General features: G+C 47.3%; 1 protein-coding gene across 1 annotated transcript in view; it reads left to right on the top strand.

The window, feature by feature from the left end:
- The window catches only part of APOO (apolipoprotein O), a 94,123-nt gene extending 76,395 nt beyond the window's left edge, over window positions 1-17,728 (top strand). Inside the window, exon 8 of the mRNA XM_051827635.2 lies at window positions 17,576-17,728. Coding sequence (XP_051683595.1) covers window positions 17,576-17,641 — 66 coding nt within the window. The 3' untranslated portion in view covers window positions 17,642-17,728. The remainder of the gene's footprint in view (window positions 1-17,575) is intronic.
- The last annotated feature ends 284 nt before the right edge of the window (window positions 17,729-18,012 follow it).

Genomic DNA, 18,012 nt, shown 5'->3' with positions numbered 1-18,012 from the left:
ACTCTCCAAATGGCTGCAGTGGCCAGAGCTGGGCTGATCAAAGCCAGAAGCTAGGAGCTTCTTCCAGGTCTGCCAAGTGAGTGCCGGGGCCCAAGCACTTAGGCCATTTTCTGCTGCTTTCTCAGGCCATAGCAGAGAGCTGGATCTGAAGCGAAGTAGCCGGGACTTGAACTGGCACCCATATGGGATGCCAGCACTGCAGGCAGAACCTTAGCCTGCTACGCCACAGCGCTGGCCCCTCCAGGTGGTGTCCTAACCACTAGGTCCAATGCCTGTTGTGCACGTGATGTGTTCCTCGTCTTACCAGGGATCTTCAGAGCCAGGAGTGGTGCGGTACTTCCAGGGCTGCTCCTGCCTCTTCCACCCCCACTTGCCTCCTGTTTGTGAGGGCGAGGAGGGGAATGTGTCTTCTTTCTACACCTCCTCTACAGAATTGTTCTCTGCTCCTCGTTTTGTTATTGCCTCTTTGTGGTCTTGCTGCTCCAAAGACACTACGCTGATTATGAAGACTTCTTTGTTGATTACTACTTACTTTTTTGGGCCACCTGTTGCTCTTGTTACTCATTTATAGGCAGGATGTGAAATTTAGGAAAAACTTGGCACCCTTTTAAACTTAGCTGTGCTCATTTTGAATTCACCATTACTCATACCTTTCTGAAGAACTGCCTTTCCAGACTTGAAAACCCTTCCTTGCTAAACTCACACATGGCTTTCGAGATTTCTTAGGGCCTCATGTATGTTCTACCCTTGTGAGTCAGAGGTCATCTCCTGTAGTAGACTGTAATCTCCCTGAGGCCAGGGCAAGTTTCGTCTTCTTAGTGTTGACCGAATGCCTGGAAGCATACGTTGCAAATGTGTGCTCAGTGAATTCTTGACAGTTCAGAATTGCCTGTGCTCCTGACTTGGGAATCTTAAAACAGTGGAGGTTGGCCTAGGTGCTCTCTAAAGGCCTTCAAGCTTTGTGATTTCCCTTGGATTTATTAAGCACCTATTGCATGCATCATCTAGATATTCTGTTGTGGTGGGTAGACAGGAGAAATGCCATTTACAATTCAGAGTTGAAGACAAAGTAAATACCTCAATCAGTAATTATAGAATAGAATCAGCATAATGTGCAAGTGAATATCTGTGCTAGTGGTTTTATGTATTGGTCTTGGCTTGTGTTGATCTAAAACATGAAGGTCATGTACCTAGGCAGTGGTTTTACATTTTCTGTGTACACTGACTTTTTTAGATAAGGAAGGAAAGTGATCCGGGGAAACCAGCCTGGTAAACAGGAGCTGCCGGCTTCAGATGGACGATTTTACTGACTTAGGACTCATCATCCCATGCTCTCTGTGCCCCCTTGGATACTCTGTCCCCAACTATCCCAGCCATGCTTAGCCTAGGGTTGGGCTTTGGGGGCACCCTTGATTCATCCCTGTAGCTCAGGGGTGGGGAATGGCCAGCCCATAGGCCAAATAAGGCCCACAAAATCTTTTGGTCTGGCCCTGCCAAAGCAACTGCGGGCAGTAAATCTATAGCAGGCTAATTTTTCTGCTGATAATTTTGTGTGGCCCCCAGATGATGTTGTAAATATCCAAAGGGCTCTTGGCAGAACAAAGATTCCCCACTCCTGCAGGCCTAGCTCATTCATTCACCTGGCTATATATAGAAAATAGTTAATGTCTTACTACTTTCACTTATTTACACATAAGAATTTGAACATCTGACTAAGAGTGATGCCAATTGGGAACCTACATGTCCTGCTTTAACTAACAAATATGTTTAATTTAGAGTTAATATCAATAGCAAAATGACATATGCCACTGCCCTTTAAATACCTCTTGGTAGTAGCTAGCAAATATTGTAATATTGTAAATACTGTAATATGCTTCAATTTTTAGATTGATAGATAGGATAAACTTTAGCTTGCTGAAATAACTATGAGTTTAAAATATTGATAAACACCAAATTTCAGTATTTCCCGAGGGCCGTGGCCTCTGTGCAGCAGGGAGCGCCGTGGTAAGGAAGACCTGGGCCTGCCGTCTTCCAGAAGGCCTTCCTACAAAGTTGGCCTCAGGGAACTCAGCTCCCGACAAGTTTCTGTCTCCGAAGCCCGGGGCACCCAAACCTGCTGCGGCAGGTCACGTGGCTTGTGGGTACAGATGGTGCGAGTCGTGGCAGACGCCTGGCTTCCTTCTAGGAGTGTGGGTTTGGGCAGTTGTGAGGGAGAGGATGCCCACGCAAACAGCCCCCAGGCAAAGCCCGTATTGAGGCTCTGCTGGGCTTTCCTGAGTGGAAGCCTCGCACACGGGGGGGCTGCAGTGGTGCTGCTGGGGAAGGGGGCACGCTCACCGCGTCCGCTCCCGGACTGGGAGCTGCACAGCACAGGAAGCCTGTCTCTGCCCTTTCTGGCCCTGTCCGGTACCCTTGGCCATAGTAAACCTAAGCCACGACTACAAGCATCTGCTGTCCTGTCAGTCTTTTCTAGCGAATTTTGGGGACGCCGCCTCCGAACAGCCTATTAAGATGGCATTTGTTTTACGTACATTGTGCCATCTTCCCCCGAGCTTTAGAGGAGAAACATAAATAAAAGGACTATTATATTTACATTAAATATTTCCAGGTCACAAGGCATTAAAAAACAGTTTTATTCATCTTCCTCAAGCAAAGAGAAAGTAGTTTTTGAAAGCCACAGAAAACTCTAAGCTCCCTTGTTTAGAGCAAATTAATGATTGGGTTTTTTTCTCGTTCTCACAGTGGTGTCTTTCTTCCTTCCCTCACACTATGGAGGCAAGCTGTTTGGGCTGGGTCATCAGCAAATGGGTCATAAACTGCACTCCTTTCAAAAGTGTGATGTCTTTATGAAAGCATTTATTTGTCCTACAGAGAGCATTGGCTCATTTCAAATATGGTTCTCAGCCCAGATCAGAATGCTGCAGAGCACACATTGCACATTTTGTTTTAAATACAATAGTTTAATTGTTTGTTTTTGATGGTGCCATAAATAATTCCCTGGGAAACCACCACCAAATAGTAAGACTTGTAGATGTCTATGGGATCATACACCTAAATGTCAGAGGTAAAACTATGAGGCTCTCAGAAGACAGCATAGGGAAAAATCTTAGTAAATCGTAGCCTTGGGTAGGCAGTGGTTTCTCAGCTACAACACCAGAAGTTCAAATGACAATAAAGGATGAACTAGCATAGCTACTCAAGTTATTGTTTTTTTTTTTTTTTGACTACTAAATTTTTGTGCTGTCAGTGATACTAGTAAGAAAAAAAAAAGATAGCCTGAGGAATATAGGGAAATATTTGCAAGTCATATATCTGATAAGAGACATATTCAGGATATAAAGAACTTTTACAGTTTAACAATAAACCTAGTAACCTAATTAAAAGTGAGCAAAGAATGTGAGCATTTTTCAAATGATGTTGCACAAATGCCCAATCAACACTTGAAAAGATGCTCCACGTCATTAGTCATCATCAGGGAAATACATGTGAAAGCCACAGTGGGATTCTATTTCATACTCACACGATGATGGCCAAAATAATAAAGACTGGTAAGTATATGTGACCTGCAAGTTCTACGCGGTACACCAACAGAAAGGAAAATACAGGTCCACAAAAACCTGTATACAAATGTCCATGGCAGCGCCTATTCACTGTATGTAACCAAGGACTAGAGTGGATTTCCTTGCAACGGAATATTATTCAGCCAGAAAAAGCAAGAATACTGGTACATGCTACATGGATAACACTTGAAAACATGCTAGGCGAGAGAAGCCAGTCAGAAAAGAGCATATATTGCAGGATTCCAGTTATTTAAATATCCAGAATAGGCAAACTCAGAGACAGAAAGCAGCTTAGCAGTTGTTTAGCACTCTGGAGGTGGGTGAGAGCCGAGTGCATCAGCCGAGGATGAACCAGAGAAACAGAAGAAATAGGAGATGCGAATTGAGAGGTGTATTGCAAGAAATGCCCTGACGTGATTGTGGGGGCCCGCGGGGCACGTCTGGCGTCCACAGGGCAGCCCGTCAGGAAGGACAGCCTGGGGCTCAGGAGGAGCTGCAAGTCCACAGGTGGACTATCCTCTTCAGGGAAACCTCGGGTCTGCACTTTGGTCTTTCACCCGATTGAATCCGGCCCATATAGATGAAGTCAGCTGCTTGTGGACTTGAATCATACCTGCAATATATCCTTCACAGCAATACCTAGTTACTCTGTGGACCCCCAGGACTGTAGGCACATTGACACAGAAACTGATCATGGGCGGGGCTGCATGTTGAGTGACTTCTAATAGTGGACTTCCTTTGGGGAAGTGGTTGTACCACTTGGAATATGCTAAATAGCATTGAAGGATATGCTTTAATTGGAGAAAGTATGGTCTGTGAATTTTATCTCAACAAAGGTACTATGCATAGTTGCACATCCACGCTCATAATGGCACTAATCACAATGGCCAAGAGATGGAAACTCCCTAGATGTTCATCTGAAAATTGATCATCAAGCATGTGCTGTGTACACACAATGGAATATTGTTCAGCCTTAAAAATAAAATATCATTCACCCTCTTCCAGATTCCATCGTAGATGAGCTGTGAGCACAATGTGCGAAGTAGAATCAACCACTTACCAAAAGACAGATTCTGCATGGTTCTACTTGGAGGAAGTAGATAAAGTAGTCAAAGTCACAGAGACGAAGTAGGATGGTGGTTACCAGGGCTGGGGCGTGGAGTACCAGGGGAGTGGTTGTTCAGTGGGTAGAGGATTTCAGTTTTGCAAGATGAAAAAGTCCTGGAGAGCTTTTGTACAACAGTGTGAATATGCTCCTCACCACTGCACTGCTCACCTAAGAGGGGTTAAGATCATACAATTTATGTGTTGTTTTTTACCACAGTACAAATATGAACAAAAGACCAGTGTGTCCCGCGTTGCCTTATCTGACGAAGCAGTGCAGTATTCTAGTCTCTGAGAGGAGAAGGATTCTCTGAAAGTAACCAAACGGAAGTGTGCTTGGGGGAGGCAGGTGCTACTCGCTCACTTGTTCGTCTCTTCGTGGCTGATTCAATTTTGTTAGCAGAGCTGGCTGGAATAGAGGTTCTTGTCTTCCAGTAAGGAAAGAATTTAGATGTGAGAGTAGTGGTAAGCAAGGCAGCAAGGTTTATTTTACAGATTCTCTCTGTTTTTAGTTTTCTATTTTATTTAGTTATTTTCTAAGGCAGCAAAGTTTAATGTAGTAGTGCATCCGTCAGAACGGATGGGCACCTCTCCAGGTGGATCTAAGAGAGAGTTCCCAGTCTTGATTCAGTCTTTTTTTTAAGATTTATTTATTTATTTGAAAGAGTAACACAGAGAGGAGAGGAGGAGAGAGAGAGAGAGAGAGAGAGAGAGAGGTCTTCCATCCACTGGTTCACTCCCCAATTGGCCGCAATGGCTGGAGCTGTGCCGATCTGAAGCCAGGAGCTTCCTCTGGGTCTCCCACGTGGGTGCAGGGGCCCAAGGACTTGGGCCACCTTCTACTGCTTTCCCAGGCCACAGCAGAGAGCTGGATCAGGAGAGGAGCAGTCGGGACTAGAACTGGCGCCCATATGGGATGCTGGCGCTTTAGGCCAGGGTGTTAACCTGCTGCGCCACAGTGCTGGCCCCTCAGTCTGGGATTTATAAAGGTGGAATCTTCCCACTGTTTTTCCTTCCCCTGACCCTCTTCTCCTGGACAGAGGGTTTGCTGGCTGTGAAGTCGGTGAAGTTCCTCCCAAGGTTTTATTACCCAGTATTGTCAGACTAGGTAGCCCACTTGGCACAGGCTAAGAGGATTCTCCTGGGTGCTTTCCATGACGGGGGCTGGGACCACCTATAAAGTTATTGGGGTATGGGCAGGGCTTTGTAGTGCAAATACAGGGTTGCTTCAAGGGCTGCTACTACGTTCCTTTCTGAAGATAGAATTGTTTGGATTTATTTCTTCCGATTAACAAAGACAGCTACTAGCAACACCCCCTCAACCCCACTTCCGATTGAGTACCCCTTTCCTCCCTGACCATCAGATGCCACTTTGTCACAACCAAATGGATTCACCTTGAGGGACCAGCGGCTGGGCCTGCTGAGGCCAGGGAGGCCTGAGCCATCCACCTGCCTCGCACTTGCGCTTGCTGTTCCTTAGCCCAGTGCTTCTCGGGCATTTTCCATCAGCTCAGCCTGGGTGGGAGTGCTCCTGGCACTGGGGGCAGAGGCCTCCTGCCCAGGACAGCACAGCTGCCACATCCGCAGATGACCTGCTCTGAGCATCCTTGGTGCCGGGTGGGAACCCGAGCCTTTGCAAGGCTAGCTCCTGGCCGCTCAGCTCTTCACCTCAGTCCACCCTTGCCTGCCGACTTCTGAGCTGTCAGCTTGAGGTGGTCTGACTTTCCTGGTTGCACTGTCGCTCTTTTTTGCCTGTCTTGTATCAAGACCAACAGAGGCGAACCTTTTTTTTTTTTTTTTTTTTTTTTTCCTGCCCAGGACCATTTGGATAGTATAACATCACTCGTGGGCTATAGAAAACTATCAACATAAAAATTGGCCTGCTATAGATCTATTATATTTCAAGTCCCACCTCTGGTTGCCTTGGCAGGACCAGACCAAATGCTTTCGCGAGCCTCATGCAGCCTTCGGGCTGGACGTTGGCCACCCCTGATCCATGCTATCCTGCCTCGCCTTCCCACCCCAGACAACACACTGGGGAGTAGTAGAAATTCCCAATGTCTGCAGAGAGTCGAGGCCCCCTGGCTCCTCCCTGCTCCATCCCCAGCTCTGCCTGGAACTGGGGGCCCAGTGAGATGCACTGCAAGCCTGTTTGATGGATGAGGGAGAAGGGTTTAGCTTGCTGCAGGAACTCAGCCTCCTTCCTGCTTCCACGGGGGGAGGGGAGACCCTGGGTATCCCCTGGGCAAAGCGGCCCTGCAGGGCCGAGGAAAGCCTTGGGAGCATTCATTACGGTTCTACGGTCCGCAGTCAGGGAGAGGGAGGACTCGTGGGAAGTGAACTAAAGGGGAGTCCGTGGGCCTGGATAGTCAACACTTTGGAGTGCGACTAAAGGAATGAAATATTTATTAGCACCATCTAGATGCGGGACAAAATAATTTCCTTTAATCCTACAGGTCTGAGATAAAGTCGCTAAAGTAGGGCACAATTAAGTACCACATCACGGGCAGCTGTTTGGTGTGGCAGTTAGCTGCTGGGTCCCATATTGCGGTGCCTGGCTGTGTTGCAATTCCAGCTTCCTGTTCATGCATTGTACCCCGGGGGGCAACAGGTGATGGCGCAAATGGTTGGGTACTCGCCATCCATCTAGGACGTCTGAGCTGAGTTCCTGACTCTTGGCTCTGGCCTGGCCCAGCCTCTGCTGTTGCAGATATTTGGGGAGTGAACCAACAGATGGGGCTTTTTCTGTTTGTCTGTTTCCCAGTCTCTCTGCCTCTTAGATAAATTAAATGAAATATAGTTTTATATAAAAAGAACCTCAGAGGTTTACTAGGTCTGAATGGGTTTGTGCTAAATGAAAGAGCCGTGTGTCATTCCTGCCTGGTCACTTCTGAACGTGAGTCCCTGCAAGGGACGGAGGGGTGGCCCGAGGTCTCCACTCTTTATGCTCCCGTAGCTGACTGTCACTCATGTACTCAGCCACTGTCCCAAAGCAGCCCAGTGCATGCCCACACGGTTCCGGCCTCAGGCAGATGCTGCCAAATCTGCCGGGACCCCCAAGCGGCCATAGCAACAGTTGCGGTTCCACGTGTTCTGTGAGAACCTTGCCACCTTTCCCGTGGAATTCTGCCTGCGAGTATGGGCTCCTCCTAACGAGTTAGATGGAGCACGAGCAGCACTGGGTGGCTTCAGAGGTTAGGCGTGACCTGCTGCTTGCCTCTCTAGCACACTTGCCCTGCGAACCCAGCCATCGGCTGTGCCCTGTGGCAGCCAGCATTACTCCAGAGGCACGTGACTCAGGGGGCCTCCGGCAGCTGTGTGGCCCCCAGCCTCCAAGCGGTCCAGCTGGGACACTGGGAGCCCGTCCCTGCCGTACATGATGGAGCCGATGAGCCACAGAATCATGGGTGTAACACCTGGCTGGCTGCTTATGCCTCAAGTTCAGGGCTGACTTGTGAGGCAGCTGGAGTACCTGGGGCACCCCCTTCCCCTGTGAGTTCCAGCCTTGCCTTTGGGGTCACTGGTCCAGGTACCTCTGGCTTCGCTGTTTTTACAGGTCTGGTCAAAGGCCACCTGTGCGCACTCATTGTGAGGCCTTGTGGGGAGGCTCCGGGCGCCTCTGCCCTGTTCTGACGTGGCGTGTGTCAGCTTGCATTCAAGCTACTGTCCTCTGGCTGCCAGGCCGCCTGGGCTCTCGTGGCAAATGGCCCACATTGTACTGTCACCTCTGATCAGTGGCCCTGATGGTGACAAGGATAAGAGCTGCTTCCTGATGAGTCAGAGATCCAGAATTCGCCCCCTGTTCAGGATGTCTTCAGGAGCTTTGTTTACATAAACAAACGTGCATGCACGTGGGTGTGTATGCGTTTTTTTCCTGAAAAACAATTTGCATATGAGTGTGTGTATACACACACGTACCCTGGCTATTATTCAGCCTTAAAAAGGAGTGAGATTTTGCCGTATGCTGCAGCAGGGGTGAGCCTTGAAGACATGCTCAATGAAATAAACCGGGCAGGGTTCTACTTACATAGAACAGCCCAGTTCGTGGAGACAAAAAGTAAAAGGTTTCCAGGCACTGAGGGCAGAGAGGGAGGGGGCATCGTTCAAGGCAGGTGAAAAAGTTCTGGAGATGAGTGGTGGTGATGGGTGTCCAACCCCAAACCACTTCATGCCACCGAAGTGTACATTGCACAGTGTTGGACATGGGAAATGTTTTTGGTGGGTTTTACCACATAAAAACAACCCCCAATTCCTCTATGATCTGTTATTTCTAAATATCACCGAGAAGCTGTCATTCAGACCAACATCAGAAATGGCACCGGAAGACGTTGTAGAGATGCCTTCTGGGAAGTTTTGCATCTCCTCCTTGGGAGACTTCCGTGAAAGCCAGAGAAGCCATAAGCGGTTCCTAACCACTTCGCTTTGCCATCACGTGCTGCCCGGAGCTGTGGAGTTGAAAGGTCAGCCCGTGATCCCTGCCCCGCCCTCCCCCCTTCCGTGGCTTCTTAGCTTTGGCTCTGTGAACACATTCCAACTCAGCAAAGCTCTGAGGGCACAGGTGTCACCCTGCACACTCTTCATGGCAACCCGGGACTTGATGCCACCTGTCCTGAAGCGCAGTGAAGCCAAAGGTTCCTAGCCTGTTCCTTGAAGGAAAGATGACCGGCTCAGGAGCTAGAAGGTCTGGGTTCCTATCCCAGCCCTGCGTTGCACTATGTGGCCTTGACCAGTCACTTGACTCCCACGTTCCACTGTCAAGTTAGAGCACCTTCGCAAGTATACGGGAACATGACCGTGAAAGCAGTTCAAGCTGGGGTGACTTTGGGAAGCAGAGGACCGGTACTCTTCCTAGACTGAGTTTGGTGGCTTCAGAAGGGGATAGAGAGGAAGACTATGGCCTTTGAGAACTCTCTCCCTACTTTCTGAGACCACAGCTGTAGCAGGATTGGGTTCAGATGTGGCTAACAGAGACCCTAAAATTAATGGCTAACAAGACAAGTTTATTTCTCAAATAAAAGTGGTTAAAAAATAGGCAGTCCACAGCTAGTATGACAGCTCCATGGATAGTGCACCCAGGCTCCTTCTAGCTTTTCAATCTGCTGTCCCTCGGGTGTGGGCCTCATCCTTAAGGTCTGAAATGGCTGCTGGAGCTCCAGTCATCACTTCATATTTCCAAGCAGCAAAATGAAACAAAAAGAGAAAAGAGAACATGCCACCTGCTTTCCAAGACTTCCTAAAAGTTCTACCCAACACTTCAGCTTACTCGTTCACTATACCTTAACCTATGTACAGTAGGGTCTAACAAATGTAGCCTTTCACCTGGGAAGCATATGCCAAGTGGAAAAGCTGAGATTCTTTTGAGGGAGAGTTGGAGAGTTGCTCTCTGGTAGGCAACGAGAGCCTATATGCCACAACAGCCTGAAAGTCACTGTGGCATGCTCATTAGGGAATGCAGTCCGTTCAACCACACATTCCTTAGAGTTTATGGAGCAGTCAGTCGTACTGCAGCAACCATGTGCAAAGCTCGGAGCTCTTTTGTTATGTAGTTAGTTATCTGAGAGGTAGAGTAACAGACAGACACATGGAGAAACAGAGAATCTGAGCTCATTTTAACGTGTTGTGTATAAAGGTATCAAACGGGGGCCAGTGTTGTGGCATTGCAGGTAAAGCCACCACCTACAGTGCTGGCATCCCATATGGGCACCAGTTCAAGACCCTGCTGCTCCACTTCTGATCCAGCTCTCTGCTATGCCCTGGGAAAGCAGTAGAGGATGGCCCATGTCCTTGGGCCCCTGCACCCATGTGGAAGACCTGGAAGAAGCTCCTAGTTCCTGGCTTCGGCCTGGCCCAGCCCTGGCTGTGTAACTCTTTCAAATAAATATAAATCTTCAAAAAATATATCAAATGTATTCTGTTCATTCAACATTTACTGAATGTCATTAAACAGTAGGCATAGGGGTCGGCGCTGTGGTGCAGCAGGTTAAAGCCCTGGCCTGAAGCGCAGGCATCCCATATGGGCGCCGGTTCTAGTCCCAGCTGCTCCTCTCCTGATCCAGCTCTCTGCTGTGGCCTGGGATAGCAGTAGAAGATGGCCCAAGTCCTTGGGCCCCTGCACCCATCTGGGAGACCCAGAAGAAGCTCCTGGCTCCTGGCTTCGGATCAGCGTAGCTCCTGCTATTGTGGCCAATTGGGGAGTGAGCCATTGGATGAAAAACCTCTCTCTCTCTCTCTCTGTAACTCTTTCAAATAAATAAAATAAATCTTTTTAAAAAACAGCATAGTACTGGAGATGATGAGTAAGACACAGGTTTTTTTTTTTTTAAGATTTATTTATTTATTTGAAAGTCAGAACTACAGAGAGAGAGAGAGAGAGAGAGAGAGAGGTCTTCCATCCTATGGTTCACTCCCCAATTGGTCACAACAGCCGGAGCTGCACTAATCTGAAGCCAGGAGCCAGGAGCCTCTTCCAGGTCTCCCATGTGGGTGCAGGTGCCCAAGCACTTGGGCCATCTTCTACTGCTTTCCCAGGCCATAGCAGAGAGCTGGATCAGAAGTGGAGCAGCCGGGACTTGAACTAGCATCCATATGGGATGCCGGCACTGAAGGCAGCGGCTTAACCCGTTGTGTCACCACGCCGGCCCCAAGACATAGTTGTTGAGCTTAAGCAGTTCATTGCCCAGTGGATTTCTTTCTGCTGTTGTGATCTTCCAAGGACTCCCCGTTCACGTGATTAAAGAAACCGTCTTGCCAGTGAGAAGTTCGAGCCTACTTCTCCTCCGAGGTGACCGTTTTCCTTTGCATCTAATCATGACCTAAGGCAGCTCCAGCTCGGTTTCCCAGTGGTTTGGACTGAACACCTTCCTTTTTTGCTTAGGCTGCTTTGAGTTGGTTTCTGTCATTTGTAATGTCAGGTTCCCATAGAAAGGAACGCAAGGTCGTTGTCTTCGGCTCTACCCTCTTGTGCTCTGACAACAGCTGCGAGGTCCTGACGCTCTCAGCAACCCTGGGGAGCCAGAAAGTGTGCAAGGCGCTGTGAGTGTCTGTTGTTTCCCACTGAAGGGAGCTGTCGCCCCAGAAGGGAAAAAGGTTGATGTAGTGCTAAGAATAGAGCGAGAGAAACATCAGCGCAGTGCGTTCAGCTGAGAAATGGATTTGACTCGAGTCACAGTTATTGTCTATTGTTCCCATTGCTGGTTCTGGTTGGGCTGAGACCTGATTTTCACTTTGCTTCTCACAGTCGGCATCATTGCTTCCCTTTGTGTAATTTTGGGGAAAAAAAAATCAATATGAATCAGATTTGTTTTTGGCTCCCACCAGAGAGACCTTTTGAAAATACAATGAGGAAGGACTCCGATTTCCATCAAAATGCTTACGTCACCGTCGCCACGGAGCAGCTTTTAGGAGTGCTGTTGCGTCCTCTGCCTTCCATTGTTTCCCTGGCTGCCATTGCGAGACTCTTCCTGTCGCTGGTTCAGAATGGCCTGCACCTGCTGCCGAAACCCTTTCACTTCCCTTTGGCTCTTAGCTCAGGCTTCCTCCTTTCGGTTTTTGTTTTTGATTTTGTTCATGATACGTGCAAAGCTATGATTTATTGCTGGATGCTTCCCGGTCCAGGGAATACACAGACCTCCCAAACTCCCAGGGAACACTCCATTTCACGATTCCCAGCCTTTCTTGTCCTCAAAGCTGGGGTGTCATAATTTGAGTCTTCCGCCTCCCCAGAAAATTCCATGAGCAGTCAGATAAGCTTCCAAAATTTTCTCCCTTTAAGTGACCCAGATTCTGTTTCTGATATTTGAAACCAAGATTTGCTTTTGTATTGGGGGAAAAACACATAGAACATCAAATTTGCCATCCATACGTGTTGTACAGTTCAGTGTACATCGTGTGTAACCATATATACATCGCTGTGAAACGGATCTCCAGAACTTTCCATCTTGTGAAACTGGAACTCTGTGCCCATTCACAACTTCCCCATTTTCCCCTTCCCGCAGACCCTGGCAGCTACTGCTCCTTTCTGTCTCTAAGTTTGACTGCTCTACATACCTCAGACAGTGTTTGTCTTTCTGGGACTGGCTTATTCCGCTTAGCATAATGTCCTTAAGTTTCATCCATGTTGCAGCATATGACAGGAACTTCTTCCCTTGCAAGGCAGAACACTATTCCATTGTATGGGTCGATCACACCTTGTTTATCCATTCATCCAGTCACAGGCCCTTGGGTTGCTTCCACCTCTTGGCTGTTGTGACTGAATGTGAGTGTGCAAGTGCTTCTTTGAGACCCAGTTCTTTCGGTATATACACAGCAGTGGGATTTCTAGAGCATGTGGGATTTCTAGTTGTAATGTTTGTTTTCACCTTATTTGAAAGGCAAGGACACACACATGCACACACACATACACACAACTGACAAATGCTGGTTCCCTTCACTTCTCAGATTCCCACAAGAGCTAGGCTGGACCAAGCGAAAGGCAAGAGCCTGGAACTCTATCTGGGTCTCCCAGGTGGATAGAAGGAACCTAAGTATTTGGGTCGTTACTTTCTGCCTCTTAGGGTGCGCATTACCAGGAAGCTGGATGGCCCAGAAGCAGAGGAGCTGGGACTTGAGCCAGGCACTGAGATATGGGATGTGGGATGTGGGCATTCTTCATTCACCGCTCCAGATGCCTGCCCCTATTTTTAGGTGTTTTTTTTTTTTTGGAACCTCTATACTATTTTCCTCCTTCAATTTTAACCAAGAAATAGATACATTTTAATCTATTTGCAGATTAAGGCCCATAGTAAAAAAAAAATGTTTTTGGCAATGAGAAAGAAAGGGTGGAGCAGAATTTATATCAAGCTATAATTACAAATAAGGTTACAGCAAAGTCCCAGTAGTGAATCTTTCGTTTTGATATAAGACTCCTCAAAATTTATCTTCTTTTTTTAAAAAATGATTTATTTATTTGAAAGACAGAGTCAGAGGGGGAAGAGATGGATAGAGAGAGGGAAAGAGAGGGAGGCAGAGAGGGAAACATAGAGGTATCTTCCATCTTCTGGTTCATTCCTCAAATGCCAGCAATAGCCTGGAGTTACAGAGACAGACAGACAGACACACACACACACACACACAGAGAAAGAGAGAGAGAGAGGTAGGGGGGTCTTCCACCCGCTGGTTCATTCCCTAGATGGCCAAATACTTGGGTCATCTTCCACTGCTTTCCTAGGTGCATTAGCAAGGAGCTGGATCAGAAGTGAAGCAGCTGGGACGTGAACTCACACCCATCACAGGGGATGGTTTTATCCACTACGCTACAACACTGGCCCCTCTCATGCAATTTTGCTTCTAGTGGTTCTAGTGAGTATTGAATGCCCATGACTCACTGGAATGTTTGCACTTATAATTCTTTTAATAGTCAGCCTCCTGCTCTCTTTCTGCCTTTGATGTTAACTGGCTAACACTGTGGTTCATTTCCTGTTATTTGCAACTTTAGAATTAAACACATAATGAAATCAAAGCAAATGAAAGGCCCAGGTCAGCTCTCCTGTTAAGGGCTGCAGCTGTGGTTCTGGAAGGTTCTAATTCAACAACTGGCTTGTCTTCCCACCTCCTACTCCCTAATGGAGGCCTCTCCTTCATAGGCATGATTATTAAGGTTGGCTTGGTTTTGTCTGTAGCAAGTTTTAGTTTTTCCTATGCTGAATCACATATTTGGCTGGGGAATTTATCCCAGTTTATTTAGCATGTAAGACCTTGTCCTTGAATGTCCTCTACCCCGGGACTCTATGTACAGTAACAGAGTGAAAATTGGTTGGTTGCTTGGTGGGCGAGGTGAAGAAGAGGTGTGGGCAGTGATTTTCCCATGCAGAATTTGGAGTCAAAGATACTTGATCTCAATTTACAACCCAGTTCAAAATTTCAAGGTCATAAACTTGAACATCCACCTTACTTGAGGGTTATGCAGATTAAATGCTATAATGTAGACTATGCACAGTAAATGTTGCTCCTTAAGTAGCCACCTATGTGATTATGTATTAGAAAAACATTCTGGTTTTCTTTGTATCATGAGAAAAGAATCAAATTTGGGGGGGGGGGGCTAGTGCTGTGGCGTACCAGGTAAAGCATATGGGTAACGGTCATTTGAGTCCCAGCCGCTCAACTTCCGATCCAGATGCCTGGGAGGGCAGTGGAGGTTTGCCCGCAGGCTTGGGCCTTTGCACCCTCATGGGAGGCTCAGAGGAAGCTCCTGGCTCCTGGTTCCAGTCTGGCCCAGCCCTGAGTGTTGCAGCCATTTGGGGAGTGAACCAGCAGATGGGAGATTCTCTATCGTGTGTGTGTCCCTGTCTCTCTGTAACTCTGTCTTTTAAATAAATAAAATAGGGGCCATCTTCTACTGCTTTCCCAGGCCATAGCAGAGAGCTGGATGGGAAGTGGAGCAGCCGGGACTCCAACTGGCGCCCACATGGGGGATGCTGGCACTGAAGGTGGCAGCTTTACCCACTATGCCACAGTGCTGGCCCGTATCTTCCAAAAAAATTTTTAAAAAGAATCAAATTGTTCCCATCTTACCTGGTACCCTGTTTTCATGCCAGTCTTGTGCTGTGCAAGACAGGAGGCAGCACAGAACACCACGTGACCTGCTAGCAAGCAGTGTAGAACCCGATGGAGGGGGTGGAAAAGCGAGCCTCCAGGGGTCTATTCAATAATGTAATAGTGTAGGGTGATCTTGAAGTAGGGGCCATGGTTCTGAGCAGGACTGACCTCTGTGGCCTGGAAGTTCAAGGACGCAGAACGGAGCAGGAATTCCCAGAAAGTGAAACACCACGAACCGCTGTGCCAGTATCAGTATACTTTGGCTCTGATTCACAGAGGATCATGGCTGTGTAGGGGGTCAAAACTCTCCCCTCTTACAGTCCCCCTCAATTCCATAAAACAGATGAGCAGGAGAGAAGCATACAAATTGAATATCAGTTTTATGTGACTTGGGAGCCCTCATAAGGAAATTCAGACTCGAAAACGTGACAAAACCCACAGGCTTTCGAATTAGGTTGAGCAGAGACAAATACGGACAAGTACGGAGGCTGCAGGAAGATTTCTTATTTTAACCAGGTTTGGTCATTCAGACTTCTTTCCGCTGTGACTCCCCCTGGAGAATGTTTCTTTGCTCCCGGTCCAGGGAGGCATCTTTGACATTAGAGTTCTCCCCTCCTATTTTCAGGAAGAAAAGGGGAATTAGAACGCCCTTCTTGCATCTGTTGTTTGTGAAATGCCTTTAGCTCCAGGCAATTCTTTATGTCAAAGTGGCATATCATGGAGTGGCTTAGTTGGCTACCCTTCAGCTGCCATTTGCAGCAGGTGCACCCCTCAAGGCAAGGGAGATGGCAGCCAACAAGCCGGGGCTCCAGCCTCCAGCCTGTGGACCATTGTGCAATGCTGGCGTACCCAGGCCACTCAGCCCTGAGCCAGCTCCTGCGAGGAGGGGTCTTAGAGCCAAAGCCTCAGGATGGGTCATCCTAGCAGGACATCCAATGCAGACAGGAGGAGTTCTGTACATGAATGAAAGAAGGGAATTGAGAGTGTGGACTGGGCAAAGGCCTTAGCCACTGCAGGCTATGGTATGTGGATTTCTGTTTATTGGCTTTTCAGGCAGAAAATTTAAAATCCGAATTGTTCCATTAACAATAACAGCAACAACAAAAAAACCCAACCAGAAACCAAGGAACCCTAGGTAGTTCCCCTGCACTGTTTACAGGATTCTGCATTGTCTGTTGTCAGACTCAGCCCTACGTAGACAGTTTCCAAACGTGCAGTGTGTTGCTCGTAGCGTCCGCCCGCGGCTCAGTGCATTTCCTCCCTGATTTCTCATAACTGCTTTGCCCTCTCTTTCCCCTTGTCTTCCCTTGACTTGCTTGCAAATCACGTGCTTCTGTTTGAAAGTGTTTCTCTTTCTCCTCATCTTCCTTGTCCCTTAGACTTTTCACCATGTCTTTTTTTGGACTTTTTCAAGAAACCAAACACCAATAATAAAAATTTTTTCCTAAAAACATGTTTTATGCAGTGTGTACTGGAAAGATTGGAGCTGTAATCCCAGAAGCTACTCAAAACTTCAGCCTGAGGGTACAGGTGGTCGGGCAGGTGTTTGGTGCAGTGGTTAAAATGCCACTTGTGATGCCTATATCCCATACTGAAGTGCCTGGGTTCCAGTCCCCACTCCCTGCTAATGTGCACCCTGGGGAGACCTCAAAAAGAGGTCTTCGTACATAAATATTCATATTAAATTATTTTTTCAGTCACAATAATCCCCCCCCTTTTAAAAGATTTATTTGACAGAGTGACAGAGGAGAGGAAGAAGGAGAAAGAGAGAGAGACAAAGAGAGAGAGAGCAGGAGAGAGGATCTTCTACCCGCTGGTTCACTCCCCAAATAGCTGCGACTGTCAGGGTTGGGCCAGGCCGAAGCCAGGATCCAGGAGCTTCTTCCAGCTCTCCCACTTGGGTGCAGGAGCCCAAGCACTTGGGCCATCTTCTGCTGCTTTCCCAGGTGCACTAGCAGGGGAGCTGGATTAAAGTGGAGCAGCCGGGACTCGAATTGGTGCCCATATGGAATGCTGGCGCTGCAGGTGGCAGCTTATCCCACCATGCCACAGCACCAGTCCCACAAATAATCCTCCTCCATACTTTTAAATTATCCTGAAAACACAACAGGCCTTCAAAAAGTTTGTGGAAAAAATCTTTAAAAAAAACTGCATGGATTTAAAACATTTTTCTCCCAAGAGAAATGTCTTTTAGTTCCACGTACCACACATTGTTTGAAGCACCTTTGTGTTACACTGTTTCCCAAATACAGGTGTGTGTTTTATCGCCTTTATTTCCAGTACTAACATAGTGCAGGCAAAGATTTATCTGATTTCTGAAGATACTGTTTCCTTAACAGGAAATGAAACTGCCAGGGGTAAGCAAAGCAGACAAAATACCTCATTTGATGAAGAAATCATGCTGAGTCACCACAAGAAAAGTGACTTAAGTGTAATCAATCGAACATTCGTGTGTAAGTACTTTCTGAATTAAATCACTTTTTAAAGTTGAAGTGCTTTGTAGATGAGGTCATACAATGGTGTTATTCACAATTTTCTTCTTTTAAAAATTTTTTTAAAACATTGAACAAGTTTTTGTTAATAATTACACATATTTATAGATTTCAGTGCAATACTTCAGTATATGCATACAGTGTATATGGATCACTATTTAACTCTGATTTGGTACCCATTTTCCAACTTCCCTTTACTCCCCGTATGCCTTCCAGCTTCTAGTAATGACTATTCGGTGTTCAGGTTGAGCCTTTAGATTCTACACAGGAGGGAGAGTGTGTGG

Source organism: Oryctolagus cuniculus, chromosome X (assembly GCF_964237555.1).
Source record: "Oryctolagus cuniculus chromosome X, mOryCun1.1, whole genome shotgun sequence".
Taxonomy (NCBI): Eukaryota; Metazoa; Chordata; class Mammalia; order Lagomorpha; family Leporidae; genus Oryctolagus; species Oryctolagus cuniculus.
Note: the sequence above shows the minus strand (reverse complement) of the source record. Positions and strands in the feature narration are given on the sequence as shown.